Source organism: Bubalus kerabau, chromosome 13, assembly GCF_029407905.1.
Source record: "Bubalus kerabau isolate K-KA32 ecotype Philippines breed swamp buffalo chromosome 13, PCC_UOA_SB_1v2, whole genome shotgun sequence".
Taxonomy (NCBI): domain Eukaryota; kingdom Metazoa; phylum Chordata; class Mammalia; order Artiodactyla; family Bovidae; genus Bubalus; species Bubalus kerabau.
This window is the reverse complement of record NC_073636.1, coordinates 61,215,527-61,239,420: the sequence shown is the minus strand read 5'-3', so window position 1 is coordinate 61,239,420 and position 23,894 is coordinate 61,215,527. Positions and strand designations below refer to the sequence as shown.

The 23,894-nt window shown below is 49.0% G+C and overlaps 1 protein-coding gene across 1 annotated transcript; it reads left to right on the top strand.

Moving 5' to 3' along the window:
* Positions 1–5,435: 5,435 nt before the first annotated feature.
* Positions 5,436–23,894, top strand: RBCK1 (RANBP2-type and C3HC4-type zinc finger containing 1). The gene is made up of 13 exons (XM_055544680.1): positions 5,436–5,471; positions 5,916–6,146; positions 7,516–7,660; positions 14,211–14,304; positions 14,408–14,606; positions 15,761–15,882; positions 15,971–16,144; positions 17,299–17,459; positions 18,465–18,576; positions 19,214–19,393; positions 20,155–20,253; positions 20,604–20,747; positions 21,925–23,894. The coding sequence occupies exons 2-13, from the start codon at positions 6,125–6,127 to the stop codon at positions 22,003–22,005; spliced, it is 1,533 nt and encodes a 510-aa protein (XP_055400655.1). The 5' UTR covers positions 5,436–5,471; positions 5,916–6,124; the 3' UTR covers positions 22,006–23,894.

Below are 23,894 nucleotides of genomic sequence, written 5' to 3'. Positions count from 1 at the left end.
GTGATGATGTCTCAACACCAACCATGGAAGCTGGAAGACAACAGAATGCTATCTTCAAGGTGCCCAGCTAGAATTCTATACCCAGCAAAAATGTCTACCAAGAGTGAGGAAGCCCAAGGGCTTCCATGGTGGTTCAGTGGTAAAGAATCAACCTGCCAATGCAGGAGACATTGTTTCAATCCCTGATATGGGAAGATCTCACATGCCAAGGAGCAACTAAGCCTATGGGTCACAATATTGAGTCTGTGCTCTAGAGCATGGGAACCACAACTATTGAGTCTTTGTGCTGCAACTACTTAAGCCCACACACCCTAGAGTCGGTGCTCCATAACAAGACAAGCCACTGCAGTGAGAAGCCCGCACACCTCAACTAAAGAGTTAGCCCCACTCACTGCAAAAAGAGAAAAGCCCGCATGGCAATGAAAACCCAGCACAGCCAAACAATGAATAAATAAAATTATTTCTTTAAAAAGAGTGAGGTCTAAATAAAGACTTTTCAAACAAAAACCAAAAAAGTTTGTCACCAGAAGACCAACCCCACAGGGAATTCTAAAACAGCAGTTCTCAAACTTGTCTTTTCATTAAGCTCACCAGAGAACATTAAAAGCTCCTGATGTCTGGGCCCATCCCAGATATTCTGAATCAATTGATTCGAGATATTAATCTGGGCATAAGATTTTTAAAAGTTCCCCAAGTGATTCAAAGGTATAGCTCAGGCTGAGAACCTCTGTTTTTTTGGGATCTATTTCAGGCAAAAAGAAAGTGATCCCAGAAGAAAGTCTGAGATTCCTTCATTCATTTAATAAAATCTGTGGACACCTATCAGGTGTTGGGGAACTGTGACTAGACACCAGGAATACAGCAATGAGCAAACAGACAAAGGTCCTCACCCTCTGAAAGAAGGAAACAGACAAGAACAAAAACAAGATAGAGAAGTAAAATATGCTATTAGATACATTAGTACCTAATTAGGAAAAAATGAAGCCAGGAAGGAAAACATAAAATGCTGGATGTATATGCATGTGTGTGAAATTTCAGATAGAGTAGACAGGAAAAGACTTTTGGTAAATGATATAAAGACTTTTGGCTAAAGACATAAAGAGCAGGAACAAGCCATGAAGATATTTGGGCTATGGGAAGTGCAAAGGCCCTGAGATGGAAGGGTGTCTGCCTTGTTCCAGGATCTGGAGGCCAGAGGGAGGACTGAGCCAAGGGCAGAGAAGTCAGAGAAGGAGCCACAGCACTCTGCAGGTCTTGGGAGGACCTTTGCTTTTACTTTGAGCGAGATGAAACCTATAGGGAGTGTTCTGAGGAGTGGCATGGCTTGATTCTAACAGGGCCTTCCGGCATCTGGGTCAAAGTGGACTTTAGTGACCAAAAGGGGAAGCAAAGAGCCTAGTCAGGAGGCTGGAGCATGGTGCTGGAGGAAAAAGGATGGAGGTGGATTGGGATGGTGGGTGGAAGAGGTGAGAGGTGACAGATTCTGGATCTATTCTGCAAGTGCATCCCACAGGATCTGCCAATCTACAGGACGAGGGGCAGGAGAAAAGTTCAAGGGTGGGAAGACAGGAGAATGTGAAGAGCTTCCAGCCTGTGTCCTGCGAAAGCAAACTTCATTCATTTCAGTTCAGTTCATTTCAGTTGTTCAGTCATGTCCGACTCTTGGCGACCCCATGAATTGCAGCACACCAGGCCTCCCTGTCCATCACCAACCCCAGGAGTTTACCCAAACTCATGTCCATCGAGTCGGTGATGCCATCTAGCCATCTCATCCTCTGTCATTCCCTTCTCCTTCTGCCCCCAATTCCTCCCAGCATCAGGATCTTTTCCAATGAGTCAACTCTTCGCATGAGGTGGCCAAAGTACTGGAGTTTCAGCCTCAGTATCAGTCCTTCCAATGAACACCCAGGACTGGTCTCCTTTAGGATGGACTGGTTGGATCTCCTTGCAGTCCAAGGGACTCTCAAGAGTCTTCTCCAGCACCACAGTTCAAAAGCATCAATTCTTCGGTGCTCAGCTTTCTTCACAGTCCAACTCTCACATCCATCATGACCACTGGAAAAACCATAGCCTTGACTAGGCGGACCTTTGTTGGCAAAGTAAAATTTCTGCTTTTTAATATGCTATCTAGGTTGGTCACAACTTTCCTTCCAAGGAGTAAGTGTCTTTTAATTTCATGACTGCAATCACCATCAGCAGTAATTTTGGACCCCCCCAAAATAGTCTGACACTGTTTCCACTGTTTCCCCATCTATTTCCCATGAAGTGATGGGACCAGATACCATGATCTTCATTTTCTGAATGTTGAGCATTAAGCCAACTTTTTCACTCTCCACTTTCACTTTCATCAAGAGGCTTTTTAGTTCCTCTTCACTTTCTGCCATAAGGGTGGTGTCATCTGCATATCTGAGGTTATTGATATTTCTCCCAGCAATCTTGATTCCAGCTTGTGCTTCTTCCAGCCCAGCGTTTCTCATGATGTACTCTGCATATAAGTTAAATAAGCAGGGTGACAATATACAGCCTTGACATACTCCTTTTCCTATTTGGAACCAGTCTGTTGTTCCATGTCCAGTTCTAACTGTTGCTTCCTGACACGCATACAGATTTCTCAAGAGGCAGGTCAGGTGGTCTGGCAGTCCCATCTCTTTCAGAATTTTCCACAGTCTGTTGTGATCCACACAGTCAAAGGCTTTGGCATAGTCAATAAAGCAGAAGTAGATGTTTTTCTGGAACTCTCTTGCTTTTTCGATGATCCAACAGATGTTGGCAATTTGGTCTCTGGTTCCTCTGCCTTTTCTAAAATCAGCTTGAACATCTGGAAGTTCGCGGTTCACATATTGCTGAAGCCTGGCTTGGAGAATTTTGAGCATTACTTTACTAGCGTGTGAGATGAGTGCAATTGTGCGGTAGTTTTGTTGCAGGAAGGGAGACCCCATCCAGGGCCTGAAACTGGGCTCTTGTCTAACACTCGGAAATGAATTGTCCGAGGAGACACATGTGTGACGCAGCAAGAGACTTTACTGGGAAAGGGCACCTGGGTGGAGAGCAGTAGGGTAAGGGAACCCAGGAGAACTGCTCTGCCACGTGGCTTGCAGTCTCTGGCTTTATGATGATGGGACTAGTTTCCGGGTTGTCTTTGGCCAGTCACTCTAATTCAGAGTCTTTCTTGGTGGCACACGCATCGCCCAGCCAAGACGGATGCTAGTGAGAGGGATTCTGGGAAGTGGACGGACATGCAGTGTCTCCTTTTGACCTTTTCCAAACTCTTCCGGTTGGTGGTGGCTTATTAGTTCCGTATTCCTTACCAGGATCTCCTGTCATAAAACAACTAGTGTGAATGGTTACTAAAGGGCCTGGCCAGGGTGGGCGGTTTCCGTCAGCGTGCTTCCCCTAACAGTTTGAGCATTCTTTGGCATTGCCTTTCTTTGGGATTGGAATGAAAACTGACCTTTTCCAGTCCTGTGGCCACTGCTGAGTTTTCCAAATTTGCTGGCATATTGAGTGCAGCACTTTCACAGCATCATCCTTTAGGATTTGAAATAGCTCAACTGCAATTCCATCACCTCCACTAGCTTTGTTCATAGTGATGCTTTCTAAGGCCCACTTGACTTCATATTCCAGGATGTCTGGCTCTAGGTGAGTGATCACACCATTGTGATTATCTGGGTCGTGAAGATCTTTTTTGTACAGTTCTTCTGTGTATTCTTGCCACCTCTTCTTAATATCTTCTGCTTCTGTTAGGTCCATACCATTTCTGTCTTTTATCAAGCCCATCTTTGCATGACATGTTCCCTTGGTATCTCCGATTTTCTTGAAGAGATCTCTAGTCTTTCCCTTTCTGTTGTTTTCCATTTCTTTTCATTGATCGCTGAGGAAGGCTTTCTTATCTCTCCTTGCTATTCTTCGGAACTCTCCATTCAAATGGGAATATCTTTCCTTTTCTCCTTTGCTTTTCACTTCTCTTCTTTTCACAGCTATTTGTAAGGCCTCCTCAGGCAGCCATTTTGCTTTTTTCCATTTCTTGTCCATGGGATGGTCTTGATCCCTGTCTCCTGAACAATGTCACAAACCTCTGTCCATAGTTCATCAGGTACTCTGTCTATCAGATCTAGTCCCCTAAATCTATTTCTCACTTCCACTGTATAGTCATAAGGAATTTGAGTTAGGTCATACCTGAATGGTCTAGTGGTTTTCCCTACGTTCTTCAATTTAAGTCTGAATTTGGCAATAAGGAGTTCATAACCTGAGCCACAGTCAGCCTGGGTCTTGTTTTTGCTGACTGTGTAGAGCTTCTCCATCTTTGGCTGCAAAGAATATAATCAGTCTGATTTCGGTGTTGACCATCTGGTGATGTCCATGTGTAGAGTCTTCTCTTGTGTTGTTGGAAGAGGGTGTTTGCTATGACCAGTGTGTTCTCTTGGCAAAACTCTATTAGCCTTTGCCCTGCTTCATTCCGTATTCCAAGGCCAAATTTGCCTGTTACTCCAGGTGTTTCTTGACTTCCTACTTTTGCATTCCAGTCCCCTATAATGAAAAGGACATCTCTTTTGGATGTTAGTTCTAAAAGGTCTTGTACGTCTTCATAGAACTGTTCAACTTCAGCGTCTTCAGTGTTACTGGTTGGGGCATAGGCTTGGATCACCATGATATTGAATGTTTTGCCTTGGAAACGAACAGAGATCATTCTGTCATTTTTGAGATTGCATCCAAGTACTGCATTTCAGACTCTTTTGTTGACCATGATGGCTACTTCATTTCTTCTAAGGGATTCCTGCCCGCAGTAGTAGGTCATCTGAGTTAAATTCACCCATTCCAGTCCATTTTAGTTTGCTGATTCCTAGAATGTCAACGTTCACTCTTTTCATCTCCTGTTTGACCACTTCCAATTTGCCTTGATTCATGGACCTAACATTCCAGGTTCTATGCAATATTGCTCTTTACAGCACTGGTCATTGCTTCTATCACCAGTCACATCCACAACTGGGTATTGTTTTTGCTTTCGCTCCATCCCTTCATTATTTCTGGAGTTATTTCTCCACTGATCTCCTGTAGCATATTGGGCACCTACTGGGGAGTTCCTCTTTGAGTATCCTATCATTTTGCCTTTTCATACTGTTCATGGGGTTCTCAAGGCAAGAATACTGAAGTGGCAAGAATAATGAAGAAAGTTTCATTAGTGGCCCAGTTAAAAGGTGGAGAGTTAACCGCCGAGAGGCAGCGTCCGGCTGGCTAAGGGTGGGTTCCTGAGGCCGCCCGACCTGCATTTAAATCCGGCTGCTTGGCCTCGGGCAGATCAGAAACAGAGCCTCGGTTTCTTCCGCCAAAGGAGTAAGGACTGGCATGCCCACCAGTACTGGGGCTGCTGACCTGAGCAAGGGCGGTCTCCGCGCCGCGCCCCGCCCTCCCGGCCCAGTCCCCGCCCCTCATGGCCCCGCCCCTCCCACGGCGCTGCGGGCTGGACCCAGCCGGTGAGTGAGGGTCATAGAGTCCGGGTCTGGCCGGGGGTGGCGAGGGAACGCCCCGGACGGCGGGACAAGAACGCCCTGGATTCCCATGACCCGGGGCGGGGGCCCCCGCCGGGTGGTCGGGCGGGTGTGGCGGGGAGACCCGGATCCGGCGACAATCTTCCGCCCCACTTCCGGAGCCGCCACTTTCACTTTCTTTTCCGCTGAAACTGCTGCCCTCCTTCTCATGACTGACAGAGGCCGCCGCGGGCGGGAGGGAGTTGGGCTGAAATCCCGCACCCCGGAGGGCGCTCCAGCTCCCAGAGGGAGAAGGGCTCCGGCCCAGCTCCCGGGCTGTGCGGCGCCCCTCCTCCCTTCCCCGCAGCCAGGCCTGTCCAGTTTTCTCTGTAGTACAGAGCCGGCTCGGCTTGGCGCTCCCTCTCACCTCCCACCCGTTCCTCCTCCCAGGCCCCATCCCCGGTCCTCGGGTAATGTGATGCTACCCGATTGCCACCCGGGACCCTAAGGCACCAAGAAGGCTCGGGCCACGCCAGAGGCCACCGGCGGGGCTGAGTTTCCCGTGGTCTGCCCGTCCTCTAGCAGGTGACTGGGAGATAGCATTTCCCCGGAGCTGCAGCCCGCCCCCCTCCGCGGGGGGATGGGCACAACCACGCCAGATGGACGAGAAGATCAAGAAAGGTGGGCACAGCCTGGGGGCGGCTAAGAAGCTTCGGGTGGGAGGTGGGCCTTGCCAGAACGCCGCCTCTCCTCCCCGAAGGGCCTGGGAGAGGTCTATTCACCTGTCCTTCTGCCTACTTGCCCCTCAGATTCTTCCCTTGCAGGCAGGTTGCTCCCAAGGGCATCTTGCCATTCTTTTATTTGATGTCCCTAAGACCTCCCATGGGCCAGCTCTGCTGAGAAGAGGGTGGGGAGCTCCCAGAGGGCAAGAGACCACCCATGCTAGTGGGGGACCAGACCTCAATTGACCTGAATACCAGGGTCTTTGCCTTCCACCTCGCGCCTTCCACTCAGGTTGGAGAATTAAGTTAGGGCATGTCACCAACCTGCTCACATACCCCTGTGTTTGTTCTTAGAACAGAAGCCTAGAGCAGTTGGGTAGCCTGCATGCCTGCTGACTTTGCTCACTTCTGCTTTTGCTCATCTCTGCCTTCCCGCATCTGCCCCCTTGCTCATTCTGCTGGAGCTTCATTAGCTTCTCTGTTCTAACCCAACCATTTCTTGACCAAGGCCTTTCATTTTCTCTCCACTTGGAACACTTTTCCCCAACCACGTCTTGACATTGTCCAACACCTCCTGCTTCAGGTCTTAGCTTCAATGTCACTTCCTCTTCTCTTTCCTGATCTCCTTATCCTATTCATTTCCTTGCCAGCATGGATCACAGTCTGAATCTTTTTCTTTTGTTAAACTTGTTAGTTGTCTTCTTACTGGGTTGGGAAGTCCATGAGAAGAGGGCCTCTGTTTATCTTATTCACTGCTGAAGCCCAGTTTCTGTGACAGTCATTGGCACACAGTAAGAGGTCAATCCCCTGAATATTCATTGGAAGGACTGAAGCTGAAGCTCTGATACTTTGGTCACCTGATGCAAAGAACCAATTCATTGGAAAAGACCCTGATCCTAGGAAAGATTGAGGGCAGAAGGAGAAGGGGGCAACAGAGGATGAGATGGTTGGATGGTATCAACGGGAGCAAACTCCGGGAGATAGGCAAGGACAGGGGAGCCTGGTGTGCTGCAGTCCATGGGGGGTCACAAAGAGCTGGATACAACTTAGTGACTGAACAGCAAGAGCTCAATAAATGTTTGTTGGATAAACAAGTTCAAGTATGGGGGACCTGGGAATATGAAGGGAAAACAGAACCAAATGAGCAGGGGTGGGGAGTGTCAGAGAATGCCTCTCAGAGAAAAGGGGCTTTTAAGCTGGGTGCTGAAGGATGTGTAGGAGTTTACCAAGAAGACAGAGAGGAAGCAGCATGTATAAAGAATCACCTCCTTCCTCACCCATAAAGAAAAATAAACCCTGTGCTAACCTGCTTCCACTGTGGATTTCAGCTGAGGAGGTGGCCCAGAGACTCACCCGAGCAGTGGCTGGTGGGGATGAACAGGTGGCTATGCAGTGTGCCATCTGGCTGGCAGAGCAACGGGTGCCCCTGAATGTGCAACTGAAGCCTGAGGTCTCTCCGACACAGGACATAAGGTGAGGAGTGCGTGGCTGACCAGGAAGCCCAGGGTTCAGAGCTTCCTGAACCCCAGTGGGCTGCAATATAGTGTTGGCTTGTAAAATAGTTAGAGCTTCCCTGGTGGCTCAGTCGGTAAAGAATCCGCCTGCAATGCGGGAGACCTGGGTTCGATCCCTGGGTTGGAAAGATCCCCTGGAGGAGGGCATGGCAACCCACTCCAGTATTCTTGCCTGGAGAATCCCTGTGGACAGAGGAACCTGGCGGGCTGCAGTCCATGGAGTCACAAAGAGTCAGACATGACTGAACAACTGAGCACATAGAACAGTTAAGTTATTCTTAATGGCAGATTCTGGGGTCAAGAGCCCAAGCTTCAAACCCCAGCTCTGTCACAAATCAGCTCTGCGATCTAAGGGAAGTCATTTCACCTCTCAGAGTTTTTTTTTTTTTTTTTTTTTAATTTAAAAAATGGAGCGGTAGTAGTGGGGCTGTTAATAGGGTCGATGCTGCTACTGCTGCTGCTAAGTCACTTCAGTCGTGTCTGACTCTGTGTGACCCCATAGACGGCAGCCCACCAGGCTCCCCCGTCCCTGGGATTCTCCAGGCAAGAACACTGGAGTGGGTTGCCATTTCCTTCTCCAGTGCATGAAAGTGAAAAGTGAAAGTGAAGTCGCTCAGTCGTGTCCGACTGCTAGCGACCCCATGGACTGCAAGCCACCATGCTCCTCCATCCATGGGATTTTCCAGGCAAGAGTACTGGAATGGGGTGCCATCACCTTCTCAGGAGGTATATTAGAATGATAGGTCTCGTAGAACAGAGAAAACATATTAACAGTGGCATAAACAACTTTGATGGTAGGCACTCCAGATGTGGAAGCTCTGCTCTCTGTAGTTCTCAGAGCTCCTGCTTCTTTTGTCTTATTATGTCACTCATGACCTCCTTTCTCAGGTTCACCTTATGATCCAAAATGGCTCTTCCCATTCCAGCCATTGCATCACCATTCTTGTCAATAGGAAGGAAGAAGGGCACACCCTCCCACTCTTAAGAACACAGCTCACAAAATTGCACACTCTTCTTCCACTTAAGTCGCATGGCCAGAACTTTCTCGCACAGCCACACTCAGCTTGAAGGGAGGCTGTCTGCCCCAGGAGACTTAAACTTGATGCTGAAATGCTCAGCACAGTGCCTGGCACATATTAAACACTCAAATGTTTTTTTCCTGCTGTGCAGTAAGACACTTCTGCAGTTTCTAATTTTCAATATTGGATCGCATTTGATTTTTTATTGAGATATAATTGACAGACCCTATTCAGCAATTTAAAGTGCATAGTTCAAGGCTTTTAGTGTATTCACAGTTGTGTAACCATCACCATAACCAATTACAGAAACTTTTCATCATCCCATTAAGAAACCCCATACCCATTAATAGACACTCCCTATCTCCCGAGTTTTCTTGCCTCAACCCCTCAACCTTAGGCAACAACTAATTCACTTTCTATCTCTAGAAATTTGCCTACTCTGGGAATTTCATATAAATCAAATGGAATTATACACTATGTGGCCTTTTGTGTCTGGGCTTCTGTCACTTAGCAGCATGTTTTCTAGATTCATCCATGTTGTAGCATGTATCAAAACTTCATTCCTTTTTATGACTGAATAATAATCTATTGTATGGTTATACCATATTTTCTTTATTAATCAGTCGATGGACATTTGGGTTGTTCCCACTTTTTTGGCTAACATACACAATGCTGCTATGAACATTTGTGTCCAAGTTTTTATATGGACATAATTTTTCCCCCAGTTTTATTGAGATATCATTGACATACAAAATAGAGTTAGTTGACGGTATTGTGACTTACAATAAGAAATGTATATTCTTCCTGTTCTTGGCACTGAGCTCCTAAAACCCTTGGAATTTCTTAAGTGATTAGAATGATAAAGGTGCATTTTGTTATGTTAGTGAGGTGACTCTTGGACTGCCCCTAAATTGCCTAAGGTTGGAGGCTGGTCATAAGAGGAGCCAGCCCTGTGGTTAGAGACATTGAACTTTAAGTCTCATCACCCTGATCTCCGGGGAGGGGAAGAGGGCTGAAGGTTGAATCATCAGTAGCCCATGGATTAATCAGTCATGCCTATGTAATGAGGCCTCCATAAACGCTCAAAAAGACAGGGTTTGGATTTTGGAGAGAATGATGCCCCTTCTCACATACCTTGCTCCATACATCTCTTCCATTTGGCTATTATATCCTTTCATAATATAGTAAGTAAATATTTCTCTGAGTTCTGTGAGCTGTTCTAGCAAAATAGTCAACCCATGGAGGAGGTTGTTGGAATCCCTAATCTATATCCAGTCAGTCAGAGAACAGGTGACAACTTAGGGTTTTGATTGGTATGTGAAGTGGTGGGAACAGCCTGGTAGGACTGAGCCCACAACCTGTGAAAGCTGACGCTGTCTCTGGGTAGAGAGGGCCAGAATCAAGTTGAATTGTAGGATGCCCTGCTGGTGTCTGAAAATTGCTTGGTGTTGTGTGGGAAGCCTTCCCTCTCTTTCCTCTTCCATGTGTTGGAAATTGAGCCTCAGAACCATTTTAGATGTATGACGTACGCTTTAATATATGTATATATTGCACAATGATTACCACAGTAAGTTTAGTTAACATCCATTGCCTGACATAGTAACAAATTATTTTTTCTTGTGACAACTTTTAAGACTTACTCTCTGAGCAGTTCTCAAATATACGATATTGTTAACCATGTTGTACATCTCTTCTCCAGATATATATAGTCTGATGATATAGTCACCATGTTGTACATCTCTTCTCCAGAACTTACTTATCTTAAAACAGGAAGTTTGTAGCTTTTGATCACCTTCACCCCCACAACTCCCCAATCAGTCTGTTCTGTTTCTCTGACATTGATTTTTTTAAATTCCAAGAATAAGTGGTATAATACAGAATTTGTCTTTCTCTGTCTGATTTATTTCACTTAGCACAATGTCCATGTTGTTGCAGATGCCAGAATTTCCTTCTTTTTATGGCTGAATAATATTTCATTGTGTATATATATATGGAAACAACCTAAGTAACCACGAAGGAATAAAGAGACCGTGGCGTGTATGTACACAATGGACACCTATTTTCATTTCCCGTTCTATGGGTTGTCTTTTCACCGTATTGATAGAGTCCTTTGAAGCACACGTTTTCAATTTTGATGAAATACTGTTTATCTGTTTTCTCTGTTTGTGATTTGATGTCATCTAAGAAACCACTGCCTCATCCATGGTCATAAAGGTATGCCTTTATTTTTAAAGAGTCTTATAGTTTTAGCTCTTATATTTACATCTTTGATCCCTTTTGAGTTAAGTTTTGTTACGGTGAGAGGCAGAGATCCAACTTCATTCTTGTGCTTGTGAATATCTAGTTGTCACAGCACTGTTTGTTAAAAATAAAAAGACTGTTTTGTCCCTGTTTAATATCTTGGCACCTTTGTTGAAAATTATTTGACCATAAGTCTGAAGTTTATTTCTGAAACCTAATTTCTAGTCTGTTGCTCTATATGTCTGTCCTTATACCAGTAAGACAGTTTTGATTATTATAGCTTTGTAGTAAGTTTTTAAAACAGAAGCATAAGTACTCCAACTTTGTTCTTCTCTTTCAAGATTTTTTTTGGCTATTCTGGGTCCCTTGAATCTCCAGATGAATCTTAGGGTTAGTGTGCCAGTTTCTGCAAAAAAAATGTGAGCTGGAATTTTGACAGGGATTGCATTTGCATCTGTTGATCAATTGGCCATTTGATTTCAAATAAAATACTTGTATATCCATTTCTTGATATATCCACTTAAGATGGTATCTGTGTACACTCCTTGTTATGAAAAATGAGGAATTTAACACACTCATCTCACTGATCCCTTTTCCTAACTTCCTGGGTTTTGTTAGTACTGTAGTAGAAGTGCTCCCAGTTGACCTCCACTTTATTCCCCCAATTAAATGACATCGTAGTTGCTGCTGTAAAACATAACACCGCACACAGCTTGTTTATATCAGTTGTACTTGTTATTTCCGTAGCATAATTTAATAGCTGTTATATCAAGCAATAAAACACGAATGCCAAAAGAGAATTTTGTTTATGAAAACTTAAATTGATTGCTTTAGAAAGACAAAATAGAGATGAGGCACACACAAAAAAAAGCCGTTCATTTTAGCTGTTCATTTTAGGAATTGTAAAAAAAAAAACAATATGGTAAAAATCCAAAAGGGCTCTCTGTACTCAGATGCTTTGAGAGTCTTAAGTTCTTGCTCCACTTTAAAGAAGCTGATACTAGAGATCGGAAACCATGTATAATGGGTATGGAAAGTGAAGTCGGAAAGTGAAGTCGCTCAGTCGTGTCCGACTCTTTGCAACCCCATGGACTGTAGCCTACCAGGCTCCTCTGTCACGGGATTTTCCAGGCAATAGTACTGGAGTGGATAGCCATTTCCTTCTCCAGCGGATCTTCCCGACCCAGGGATGGAACCCAGGTCTCCCGCATTGTAGACAGACGCTTTACCGTCTGAGCCACCAGGGAATAGTTCATACAAAAAGAAAAGAAAAAAATCATGGGAAACTCCATAGCAGATTTGTACTAAATGAAAAACAAAACCAGTGGCCTTTTTTACCTAGAGATTGGCCATTGAATGTGCATGTGTATCTTGTAAGCTAAAATTAAGTGTTAGAGTCTGCAACTGTATCTGCATTTCTCTGCTGTAATGAACTTTCTGACTGATCACTGCTGACCTGGTGACAGCAGAAATGAGGGCTCCAACTGTGCTTCTCTGTTACTGGTGTTAAGGTTATAGCTTTTATTTTATTTTTTAAATTTTATTTATTTTTTGAGTCTTAGTTGTAGGATCTTTGATCTTCATTGTGGCGTGCAGAATTTTTTTTTTAGTTGTGGCATATGAACTCTTAGTTGTGGCACGTGGGGTCTAATTCCCTGACCAGGGATCGAACCTGGGCCCTCTGAACTGGGAGCTCAGAGCCTTAGCCACTGGACCACCAGGGAAGTCTTGGTTATAGCTTTTAGATTTTCTTTTCTAAGTAAAATTAAGGCTTCTATGCTTTGCCTCTAGGTTGATACTAAAAATGTAAACCCAGTAAAATAGCATTTATAGTATTTTGATTATGGAAATATTACTCAGTGTAAAATAAGTAGTGCAGTTGACACTGTATCTCATGTTTCAAAACCCCTGCTGCTTGAAGGAGAATGACTTGAAGGTTAAGATCTTTAAATTTCCTTTCCTTCTTTAAATTCCCTTTTAGTTTTCTATTCTGCATCAGACTCAGCTATTCTTGTTTCTTGTATTCAAAGACTTTTCATGTGGAGAAGTGGATGGTAAACGTTTGTTGTCTTTACGTGTCTAAAACTTGCTCATTTCATTGATAGTCGGCTAGATGTTGAAAATCTTTATCCTGAGAAATTTTGAGGGTATTTTCTGGAGTATTTTAAAGCAAGTCTCGGATTTTAGCTCATTCATAGGTAACTTGATATGTCTTTAAAACTAATGATTTGAAAAATAACCTCAATACCATTATTACACCTGAAACATTAACAACTCCTTAAAATCCTCTAATACTCTATTTGTATTAAACTTTCCTTGCTTATCTCACTAGTATTTTTTATAGTTGGTTTGTTCTAATCAGGAGCCAAACGAGAATTGACACATAGCATTTCTTAATGTTGTCTGAGTCTCTTTAACCACTTTCTCTATTTTTAGTGCCATTAATTTTTTAGAAATCTGGTTTTTGATCTCCAGAATTCTCCCACATTCTGAGTTTACGAATTGTCTCCTTGGAATGTCATTTGGTATCTCTCATTTTCCTTGTGAACCTGTAGATGGATCTGAAGTTTAGATGAGTCACGAGTTACTGTTAGATTCCCAGCAACTCTTCTTCATTTTCTGATTGTTTCTTACTGTTCTTGCTTTAAGGATGCAGCGTTTTCCCAAGTTGCTCTGGAGGTTCTAAGTGGGCTTTTTTCTGTGTCCCAAAATCAGTTCTGTTTTTTCGTCTCAGCCATCCATTTTCGTGCCATTGGTCTTCCCAAAAAGTTTTCACATCTTTTAGAAGATTGGTGTTTAAAACCACTTTCTCCGAAATACTCCAGTTTGGATTTAAATCCTGCCTCTAACAGTTATTGTTTACTCAGCAGAGTCACTATAACCTTTCTGTGCCTCCTGTTTTTATCTGTAAAATAGGGGAGATGACAGTACGTGTCTCATGTGTTCATTGAGAGAACTGAGTTAATACATATTAAGTGCTTTAAAGAGTCTTAGCATACAGTTAATAATAGCTGCTGTGGTTTGGTTAAGGAGCCAATAATAGCCAGTAATACAAGAGACTGAAGGAGGCAGCGCATTAAGGCCCTGATGCCATGGTGAGTTTGGATTTTATTCTGAGAGCCTTGTGGAGCCATTGCAGGGCCTAAGCAGTGAGTTCTGATCCAGGAGGAAGCACAGGGGAGTGGGAATCCAGGAGCTAGCTGGTGGTTGAGGTTGGACTTTCACCCAGAGCCCTTGCCCTCCCCGCAGGCTGTGGGTGCGTGTGGAGGATGCACAGATGCACACGGTCACTGTCTGGCTCCTGGTGCGGCCTGACATGACCGTGGCCTCCCTCAAGGACATGGTGAGTGAGGGGGTGAGAGGGAGGGCTGAGGTTCCCCTTTTGCCCCTGCCTATCTCTGCTCTGCTCCTCCCTCCCCACGCCTCCTGTCCATCCTCCCTGACAGGTGTTCCTAGACTATGGCTTCCCGCCAACCCTGCAGCAGTGGGTGATTGGGCAGCGGCTGGCCCGGGACCAGGAGACTCTGCACTCCCACGGCGTGAGGCGGGACGGAGACAGCGCCTACCTCTATCTGCTGTCTGCCTGCAACACCTCACTCAACCCTCAGGAGCTGCAGCGGGAGAGGCAGTTGCGGATGCTGGAAGGTAAGGCTCTGCTTCCTGGTGATGTGGACTCACCTGTGGTCATAGGGCAGGAGGGAGCGAGGCGCAGAGCCCAGGGGCTTTCCATCAGGGACTTGCCTGAAGGACCTTATCCATAGTGGGGAAGAGAGGACAAAGGACACCCCAGGAGGGAGCCATCTGGGGAACCCTTTAGAGAACAGCCAGTCTGGGGGAGAAGGGCTGAGTTCAGTCCCCACCCTGGCATTTATCAACTCCTTGACCTCAGGCAAGTTCCTTCCTATCTCTCCTCCTCAGTTTTCTAAATCTGTAAATTGGATGTAATAACTAGCTTTTAAATTTTTTACTTCTTATTCCAAAATATTTCAGACCTACAGAAAAGTTGCAAAATTGTACAAAGAATTGTGTAAGGAATTCCCATGTACCTTACATGTGGATTCCCAAATACTAATATTTTGACTGTATTTGGTTTATCATTGTCTCCATGTAAAATTATTTATTTATGCATAAATAATTTTTGGAGATGTTTTGAGAGTAGGTTGCAGACACGATGTCCCTTTTCCCTAAATAGTTCAGTTTGTATTTCCTTAAAAGAAAAAAAAAGGTCATTTTCTTACATTTATTGTACAGTTAGCAAATTTAGGAAATTAACTTTGATACAGTACCACTACCTAATGTGCAGATCTTGCTCAAATTTTACCAGTTGTCTCACTCATGTCCTTTATAGTGAAAGACCTGGCTCTTGGCCTTGGTGTTTCTCAGTCTTTTTCAGTCTTTGATCTCTGGTCTTCCCTTGACTCTCCAGGCCAGTTTTGGTTTTAGCTTTTCTGTCCTATGTACCCTCGGGAATGGATTCAGATTCAGTATTTTGGCAGGGCCACTTCAGAAGTGTTGTTTGTCCCTCTTGGTGCACTTGTGTGGACACTTAGGCACACAGGAGATCTGTTTTCAAGCAGGATTCTTAAGCCGGGTGGACCTAGGAGCAGTGGTGGGTAGAAGGAGAGACTGTGACCCTGTGAGAGCCAGGACACTCAGCCATGGCTGGGCCCACCTGGCAAGATGGAGCTGGAAACTGCTTCCAGCAGAGGGAGAGGATAGAAGGGGGGTTTCCTGGCTGGCTCAGGGTGTGGATGATATTGGCTACATGGATCCACCACCCTTTGAACCCTTTTCCCCAGATCTGGGCTTCAAGGACCTCACGCTGCAGCCACGGGGCCCCCTGGACCCAGTTCCCCCAAAGCCTGGGGCCGCTCAAGAGCCGGGTCGGGGGCAGCCTGATGCAGCGCCAGAGCCCCCGCCGGTAAGCTGCCCCAAGTGCGCCCCTGTGCCCTGCCCCCTGCCCCCCCCCCCATTTAGTCTCCCTGCCATCACTGCCCCTCTACCCCCAGGTGGGCTGGACGTGCCCTGGCTGCACCTTCATCAACAAGCCCACTAGGCCTGGCTGCGAGATGTGCTGCCGGGCGCGGCCCGAGGCCTACCAGGTACCCGCCTCTTACCAGCCAGACGAGGAGGAGCGAGCGCGCCTGGCCGGTGAGGAGGAGGCGCTGCGCCAGTACCAGCAGGTGGGCGCCGAAGTCCCCGGAAAGACACCTGCAGCCTGGACAGGGGAGGCATAGGCCAGAAAGGGAGACACATCCACATTGCTCCTGCCCCCCGTTGCTGCCCCCTTGTGGTCACACCGGTGGTGGTGACCCTACACTTGACTGTGAGGCCTCTCCCTGAGGTCATTCATACTACCTCTGAGACCCTACTCCCCGGCTGTGACGCACATCCAGGCTTATTTGTGCTCCCCCTTCCCCGTTCCCGTGAGCTATGGCGCCACCCCTGCCTTTGACTTACTTTCCCATCGTGCACTCAAGGGTACCTGGCTCTGACCCCAGCATCCTAGACAAGACCCAGACCACGCCCCTGCTTCATCCAGCTGTGACCTGGGTCTTGCTCCATTAGCCCTGACCTCATCCTGAATCCTACTATTCCTGACCCCACTCCCCACCCCTTCCTTCCTGGCTGTAGCCCTCCTAGACTTCCTGAGAGCCTGGACCCAGCTCCTTGCTGCCCACTTGGAGGCTGACCCGCTCCCTGTTCTGCCCCATCCCACTGTCCCCCATCCCACTGTTACACACTCACAGATTACGTAGATACATAACCCTGAGCGGTTTCCCATTCTGATCCAATGTCCCCGTCCTGCCCTTGGACCCAGTGCTGGCCATGACCTCATTGCTGGTCCCATCTACAACCCTGGCCCATACCCCGGCTTCTCTCCCTCCAGACTTGCTCTGCTCCCTCGCTTTATCACTACCCCCCAACCCCCTGCCTTTCCCCCTGGAGCTACCCCTGGAGCCGTGTTTCTTGGCAGAGATGGGAGTCCTGCTACCCCTGACTCCTCGCTCAGACCCGGGCCCCATCTCCCCCTGACTTGACCCTAGGTTGTAGCCTTAAACAGCCCCTGCCTGGCCCACCTCCTGCCCCACCCCGTGTTTGGTCGCCTGGCTCCTGGTCGTACCCTTGTCATCTCCGCCGCTTGCCCACTGCCTGCCCCATACCCAGCCCCACCCTAACCCCAGGATCCTTCCATGAGCCCCCCTTTGCCTCCCGTTAGGTGGTCTGACCCATCCTACCCCCTCCCCCCACAACCCTGACCCGGTCCTGCCCCCTTCCTGGTCTGCCCGCCCCTGAGACCCTGACCCGCCCCGCGGCCCCACCCCCGTGTGCCCAGCGGAAGCAGCAGCAGCAGGAAGGCAACTACCGGAAGCATGTGCAGCTGGATCAGCGGAGCCTGGTTCTGAACACCGAGCCCGCCGAGTGCCCCGTGTGCTACTTGGTCCTGGCGCCTGGCGAGGCCGTGGTGCTGCGCGAGTGTCTGCACACCTTCTGCAGGTGCGGCCCCACCCCCGACCCTGGCGATATAGTACCCCGGGCTGGAAGGGGGTGGGGCCCAGGACTCAGCTGTTTGGGCATCCTCACAAACTTGGGAGGTAGGCACCATTTCCTCATCTTGCAGAGGAGGGATGTGAGGTACAGAGAGGCTGCACAGCTCAGACATTCTGGCGCCAGAGCCTGCACCTTTCCGCACCACCGCTGGGCCCATGCAAGGGCAGTGAGTCCCTTGCCTGACAGCCTGGGCCAGCCCGGCCCTGCCGCTTGCTGGTGGACAGTCTGCCCTCTGAGGCTCTCCTCCTGGCCCTGAATGTGGAGAGCATGTCCTCCTTCACAGCACACATTTGATGAGCTGCTTTGGGTGCCAGGGACTGTGGACTAGGCCTGGGAATCCCCAAATGCCCACAGAAGCTCAGTTTCTGCGTCCTGCAGCTTGCCTTCCCATGGTCAGGCTGATGTTAACCAGATAATCCTGATACAATTGTAAATTGCGTCATAAGTGTCAGTGGCTTTTGATAAGCAATGGAGGCCCTGCCCTAGAGCAGGTCAGGGAAACCCCTAGGCAAGCTATGTTTGAGCAGACCAGGGGATCCATCATGGGTACATGCCCGGCCTGCCTGCAGCAGTAAGGGGTCAGTGTGTCTGGAGCGGGTAAGGCATAGGGACAGAGAGGTATTAGAGAGGGTGAGTCACCAGGGCTCTCAGGTTTGCTCTGGGTGGGGTCGGATGGGAGGTTATGAGGAAGGACATGGCCGATCCAGGAAATCCAGTGAAGAGGCTTCTACAGTTCTTAGGTGAGGGGTGAGGCAACCTTGGCTGGAGCAATATGGTTAGCAGTGAGGTGGACAGACAAGGTGGATTGATGGGAGGCACCAGAAGCAAGGAAGAAACTGGGGAGGAGCCAGCCCGAGGTCAGGCCTCACCATGCGAGGGCCGGAGTCCTCAGGGGTGGGGTTCAGATGACCCCTAACCCCCACCCCTACCCACTCCTCACCCCTCCCCCAGGGAGTGTCTGCAGGGCACCATCCGCAACAGCCAGGAGGCCGAGGTGTCCTGCCCCTTCATCGACAACAACTACTCATGCTCGGGCAAGCTGCTGGAGAGGGAGATCCGAGCGGTAAGGCCTGGGGGAGGGGCACCCCCCTGCCCCCCCACCTCCATCCCAGGGAACTGGGCCGGGAGAATGGGTTTGAGAGTCTCAGTCTTGGGTTCCGGACATTTGTCAAGAGCCTTCTCTGTGTGGGATGCTGGCGGCCCAAGTAGTGGGCAGGATAGAAATTGGGGGAAATAGCTAGTAAAGAAATCACCCTTGTGAGGAAAAGACAGCAGAGAAGTTAACAACAGTGGGGAGAGGACTTCTGGGGCCAGATGGCCCGAGTGACCTCAAGGGCAGATACACAGCCCCTCAGTGCTTTGGTTTGCTCATCTTGAAGTGATAGCAAAAGTGTTCGTGGCTCAGTTGTGTCCGACTCTTTGTGACCCCGTGGGCTGTAGTCCGCCAGGCTCCTCTGTCCATGGCATTCCTTTTGGCCACACCTCACAGTTCCCAACCAGGGATCAAACCCTCACCCCCTCCATTGGCAGCACATTCTTAACCACTGGACCGCCAGGGAAGGCACTAACCTGTTCTTTGGATAGAGTTTGTAAACACTGCTGTGTTGGACTTCATGTGTTGGGGGCTTCCTGAAGGTGGCCAGGAGGGCATGCACCAAGGTTTCTGAGTCTCGGGCACCAAGGTTGTGGTCTGCTGGCAGCTCCTGAGCCCTGAGGAATACCAGCGGTTTCTGGACCTGGGCATCTCCATTGCGGAAAACCGCAGTGCCTTCAGCTACCACTGCAAGACCCCGGACTGCAAGGGATGGTGCTTCTTTGAGGATGATGTCAATGAGTTCCCCTGCCCCGTGTGCTTCCATGTCAACTGCCTGCTTTGCAAGGTGGGGACAGGGACCCACCCTGCCCAGTCACTCTGATCCTGTTAGGAGCTCATTGCAAGTCCAAGCTTATTATAGGAATAAGAGAAGGGAGCCGGTATACTGACCCAGTTCCCATGGCTTAGAGCTGCGTGTCAGTGGCCAGGTGTAGCTTGAGTCCTGACCTGAGCCTAACTCTTAGATTGAGCCCTGAACCAGGACTGACCCTGGCCTAAGACTGAGCCCCAGTTCTGCCCTCTGACTAACCCTGAGCCTAGTTACAGACCAACCCCAGCCCTGGCCTCAGGCTGTCAACCTCTGTCCTGAATGAGCCCTGACCTCAAACCCAGACTGAGCCCTACCTGACCCTCACTTCAGGCCATCCCCATCATCATTCTCTTAACAGGTGACCACTATAGAGACTGGTCTTGAGCTGGTAGACAGGGCCGAGCCTGGTCACAGTCCAGTAAGCTCACTCTTAGAGCATTACATCAGCAACCAGGGCAGAACTCAGCTGGGGACAAGGGGCTGTGCCCTGGGGGAGAGGTGCTTTAGGGATTTCTGTGCCTATCAGGACTTAAATAGGTATATATGATTATTATCGTATGTGATGACCCTGGCTTCACCACCCTGGCCTCAGTGTCCTCTTCTATAAAATGGGTATGTAGTTTACAAAGGAAGGCTCTGTCACTGACACCATCTAGGCATTAAATGCTTGTGCGGATGCCTGCTCTGGCCCTAACTCTCTGGGAGCTTTCTCATCTCGAGCGCCTCATCCACTCCAGGCCGTCCATGAGCAGATGAACTGCAAGGAGTATCAAGATGACCTGGCCCTGCGAGCTCAGAATGATATGGCTGCCCGGCAGACGACGGAGATGCTGAGAGTAAGGCTGGGTCAGGGCTGAAGGCCGAGGATCTGAGTTTTGGGGAGCAATGGGGGCTTCTTAGCCAGGGCTGTGGTTCATGCAGCCCTGGAGGCTCTGAGCTCCTGCTGGCATTTCTGCCGTCTAGAGACGGGACTCAGGACACGTGGTCAGGTGGCGGGCAGCAGGGAGTGTCAGGGTGAAGGGAGGCGACTGCAGACACAGGAGAGGAGGCTGCATTGCAGCTGGGCCTGGGTAGAGCAGCATGGGAGAGTAAATCTGAGACTCTGGAGGGTGGCCGATTTCTCTCTGCAGTGGGGCGTGGGCCAGGGAGCGGGCTGGCTCTGAGGTCAGCACCTTCTCTGCTCCAGACCATGCTGCAGCAGGGTGAGGCCATGCACTGCCCACAGTGCCAGATCGTGGTGCAGAAGAAGGATGGCTGCGACTGGATCCGGTGCACTGTCTGCCACACTGAGATCTGCTGGGTTACCAAGGGCCCCCGCTGGGGCCCCGGGGTGAGTGCCCTGACAGCAGAGGGCTCATGAGTACTGCGGGAGGGTACCCGAGAGTAGAGTTCGGACAAGTCAGCCCATGGGCCAAGTCTAACCCCAGCGCCTGCATTTGTGAAGTTCATGAACTAAGCAAGCTTTTTGCATTTTTTAAAATGGTTGAACATATCAATACCTACGGCTGATTCGTGTTGATGTTTGGCAGAAACCAACACAATACTGTAAAGCAGTTATCCTTCAATTAAAAATAAATTAATTTAAAAAAAAAAAAGAAAAAGAGGGAGGCTTGAAGCTAGAAAGCCTGGGTTCTAACTTTTCCCCAAACTGTGTGTCTATTCTTGATTAAATGAGAATAATAAAAGAGAAATACAATTTAAAAAATGGTTGAATGTATTAAAAGGAACATATTTTGTGACATGTAAAAATTATACGAAACCTGAATTTTAGTGTCCGTAAGTAAAGTTTTGTGGGAGCCCCGCACATTCGTTGGCATACTGTCTGTGGTTGCTTTTGCGTTGCAAGGACAGAGCCCGTCTGGCTGGCAAAGCCTCAGATAACTGTCTGACCTTTTACAGAAATATTTGCCCACCCCTGCCCTAGAGGGTGCATGTGGGAGTCTGAAGTGGAGGAGTGGGTCCCTGGCTCTGGCACACACTGACCGTGTGGTTATGCCATTACTCCCTTCTCTGAACCTGTTTCTTCTTCTGTAAAATGGAGATGATAGCAGAGCCCATCTCAGGCTTCTTGTCAGAATCAAATGGAAAACAGGCGAGAGCAGTGGTATCTGTCATCGTGAGGAGTGTTCCTGGAGTTGGGGCTGGTGTTGTTCATGTCCAGGCAGACAGTGAGACAGGTAGAGGTGGAAGGAGCGCTCCCTCCTGCCACCAGCGTGCTGACCCCCTCCAAATATGCAAAAATTCATCAGCTCCTTTGCGGCTCTGGGTCTCAGGTTGGGTAGATAGAGACCACATAATTGAGGGTGCTACGAGAGACCAGAAAGGCCTTGAGAGCTGCCTCCATCTGGTAGCTGAGGCTGTGAGGATCATTCTTAGCAGAATGTGCCCAGGCCAAGGCCCATGGTGGGCGAGTGCACTTCGTGGGTGTGATGGGGTGCCTGGGGCCGGGGAGGGCACTGCTCTCTTCTCTGTCCTGACCTTCTCTCTTCTCGCCTCTCATCTCCTAGGGCCCAGGAGACACCAGCGGGGGCTGCCGCTGCCGGGTGAATGGGATTCCGTGCCACCCCAGCTGTCAGAATTGCCACTAAGCTGAGGATGGTCTGGTCCCCCTGCTGACCCAGCCCCACATCTACAAGCTTCTGTGGGACAGGCCTGGTGCTTTGGCTCTGATTTCTTTGCGCTCGGCTGAGACAGGGGCCCTGAAGTGGCCAAGGCCTCTGAGCTGCGTGGATGGCCTTGTTTACTGTGGGCATTGCAAGGGCCCTGCCTGAGCTGGCCGTTGTCCATGGCTGCATCTGCCCCGGTGCCTTTGTCCTTCCCCTGGGGCTCACCACCCAGACCTTTCATCTCTCTGCAGCTCCCATCTGTCTGACCCAGCCTTAAATACAGCCCCAGCCAGAGGCCTTGCTGGATGGAGCCTCTGAGAGCCCTGGATGAGTCCATACATCCCTCATCCACCACACTCGTCTGCCGAGCACTCAGCCTGCGGCCTCTCCCATTGGCTTTCTGGGGGTGACGTTTCTCTGGCTTTGCTGTTGGAGGCCTGGGGGCCTCTTAGAATTGCTGCTAATTCTGCTTAGAGCCAGGAGGGAGAACGGGCATCCTGAAGCCCAGCCAGTTCAGCTTCTGCACTCCCTCTTCGCTGCCTGTGTACACTGATTAAAATGGTTTTCCAGGAAGGCCTGAGTGTGATGTCATGAGAGAGAGCAGAGGGGTCATGGGCTGGGACTCTGCACAGAGACAGGCAGGGGCCCAGGCTCTCTGGGAATTACAGTCAAAAGTTGATGTGTCGCCCCTGTCAGTGTAGAACGAGGCTGCGAACAGAGCACAGGGATCCTTGCTCCGGACTTGGCACCCCTGCACCCACTTGAGGGCAGCATGCTCTGGGTCAGCCTTGACCTGGACAGGCAGCTTGCACTGTGTTGAGAGCTGGTATCTGCAGCTGGTGTCTGCAGGTGTGTGTGGGCTTCAGGTGGGGAGGGAGGGGCTGGGGCAGCAGCTACAGGCTGGCAGGAAATTCTTGTGAATTTCTAGCCTCTCAGTGGGCATCCACTGTCAGGGAACAGAGATATTTCAGGAAGAGGTGAATGTGCCGCTGCTGCAGGGTGATGCTGTGAGCATTTTTAACATCTGAGATAAGATGGCATGTTATTGGTCCAGTGCTCTTTACTAGACCTATTCTGTGCTGGTCAGATGAATAAAATATGGTTCTGGGTGTTCATTCTGGAAGTTTTTACCTCCTACTCGGACCCCTCCTACTCCCCGCTGCCCCCAATGAAGGCCAGCATACTGTCTGAGCCAGGATGTGGACATCATTACAACAGGTGGAGGGCATCTTTGCGGCTCACAGTCTAGACTCCAGGCTCCAGGATTTTTGAAAGGGTTAGTCATGTCCAACTCTTTGGGCCCCCCATGGACTGTAGCCCTTTCTGTCCTCTGTCCATGGGATTCTCCAGGCAAGAATACTGGAGTGGGTTGTCATTTCCTCCTCCAGGAATCTTCCCAACCTAGGGATCAAACCCGGGTCTCCCATATTATAGGAATATTCTTTACTGAGCCACCAGGAGTTGGGGGATGTCATTTGGAGGGAGAGGGAGGGGAAGGGCTTATTCTAGACCCTAGAAAGGAACAGCCATTCTGTTCCTGGGTGCCAAGGCTTAAGAGAGTTGACCCCAGGCTCTGTGAGCAGAGAGGTGAGATAATGTGAGTGCTTTCCTGCTCTGCATCAGTTCATGAACCATGAAGGCTTTCCCTCCCTGGGAGTAAGGAGTCAGGCAGAGCCATTGACCAGAGGAAACAGCAAGCTGAGCTGAGCTGGACCCCAGGAGAGCACGGGGCCCACCCAGACCAGAACCAAGTGCTTGCTCTCACCAGCTCCTCCAACCTCCCTCTCTTGCCAGGGCCTGTCTTGACCTTGGTGAACCGTAGAGACCTGTTGTGGAGCAAAGTAGACCACTCTCTTGGTGCACAGGTATGA

Excerpts from the sequence above, each read along its gene's own strand:
- RBCK1 (XM_055544680.1), top strand. The coding sequence starts at position 6,125 with ATGGACGAGAAGATCAAGAAAG. Across the intron at positions 14,305-14,407 it reads TGGCCTCCCTCAAGGACATG|GTGTTCCTAGACTATGGCTT; the intron begins GTGAGTGAGGGG and ends CCTCCCTGACAG. Across the intron at positions 19,394-20,154 it reads TCAACTGCCTGCTTTGCAAG|GCCGTCCATGAGCAGATGAA; the intron begins GTGGGGACAGGG and ends CATCCACTCCAG.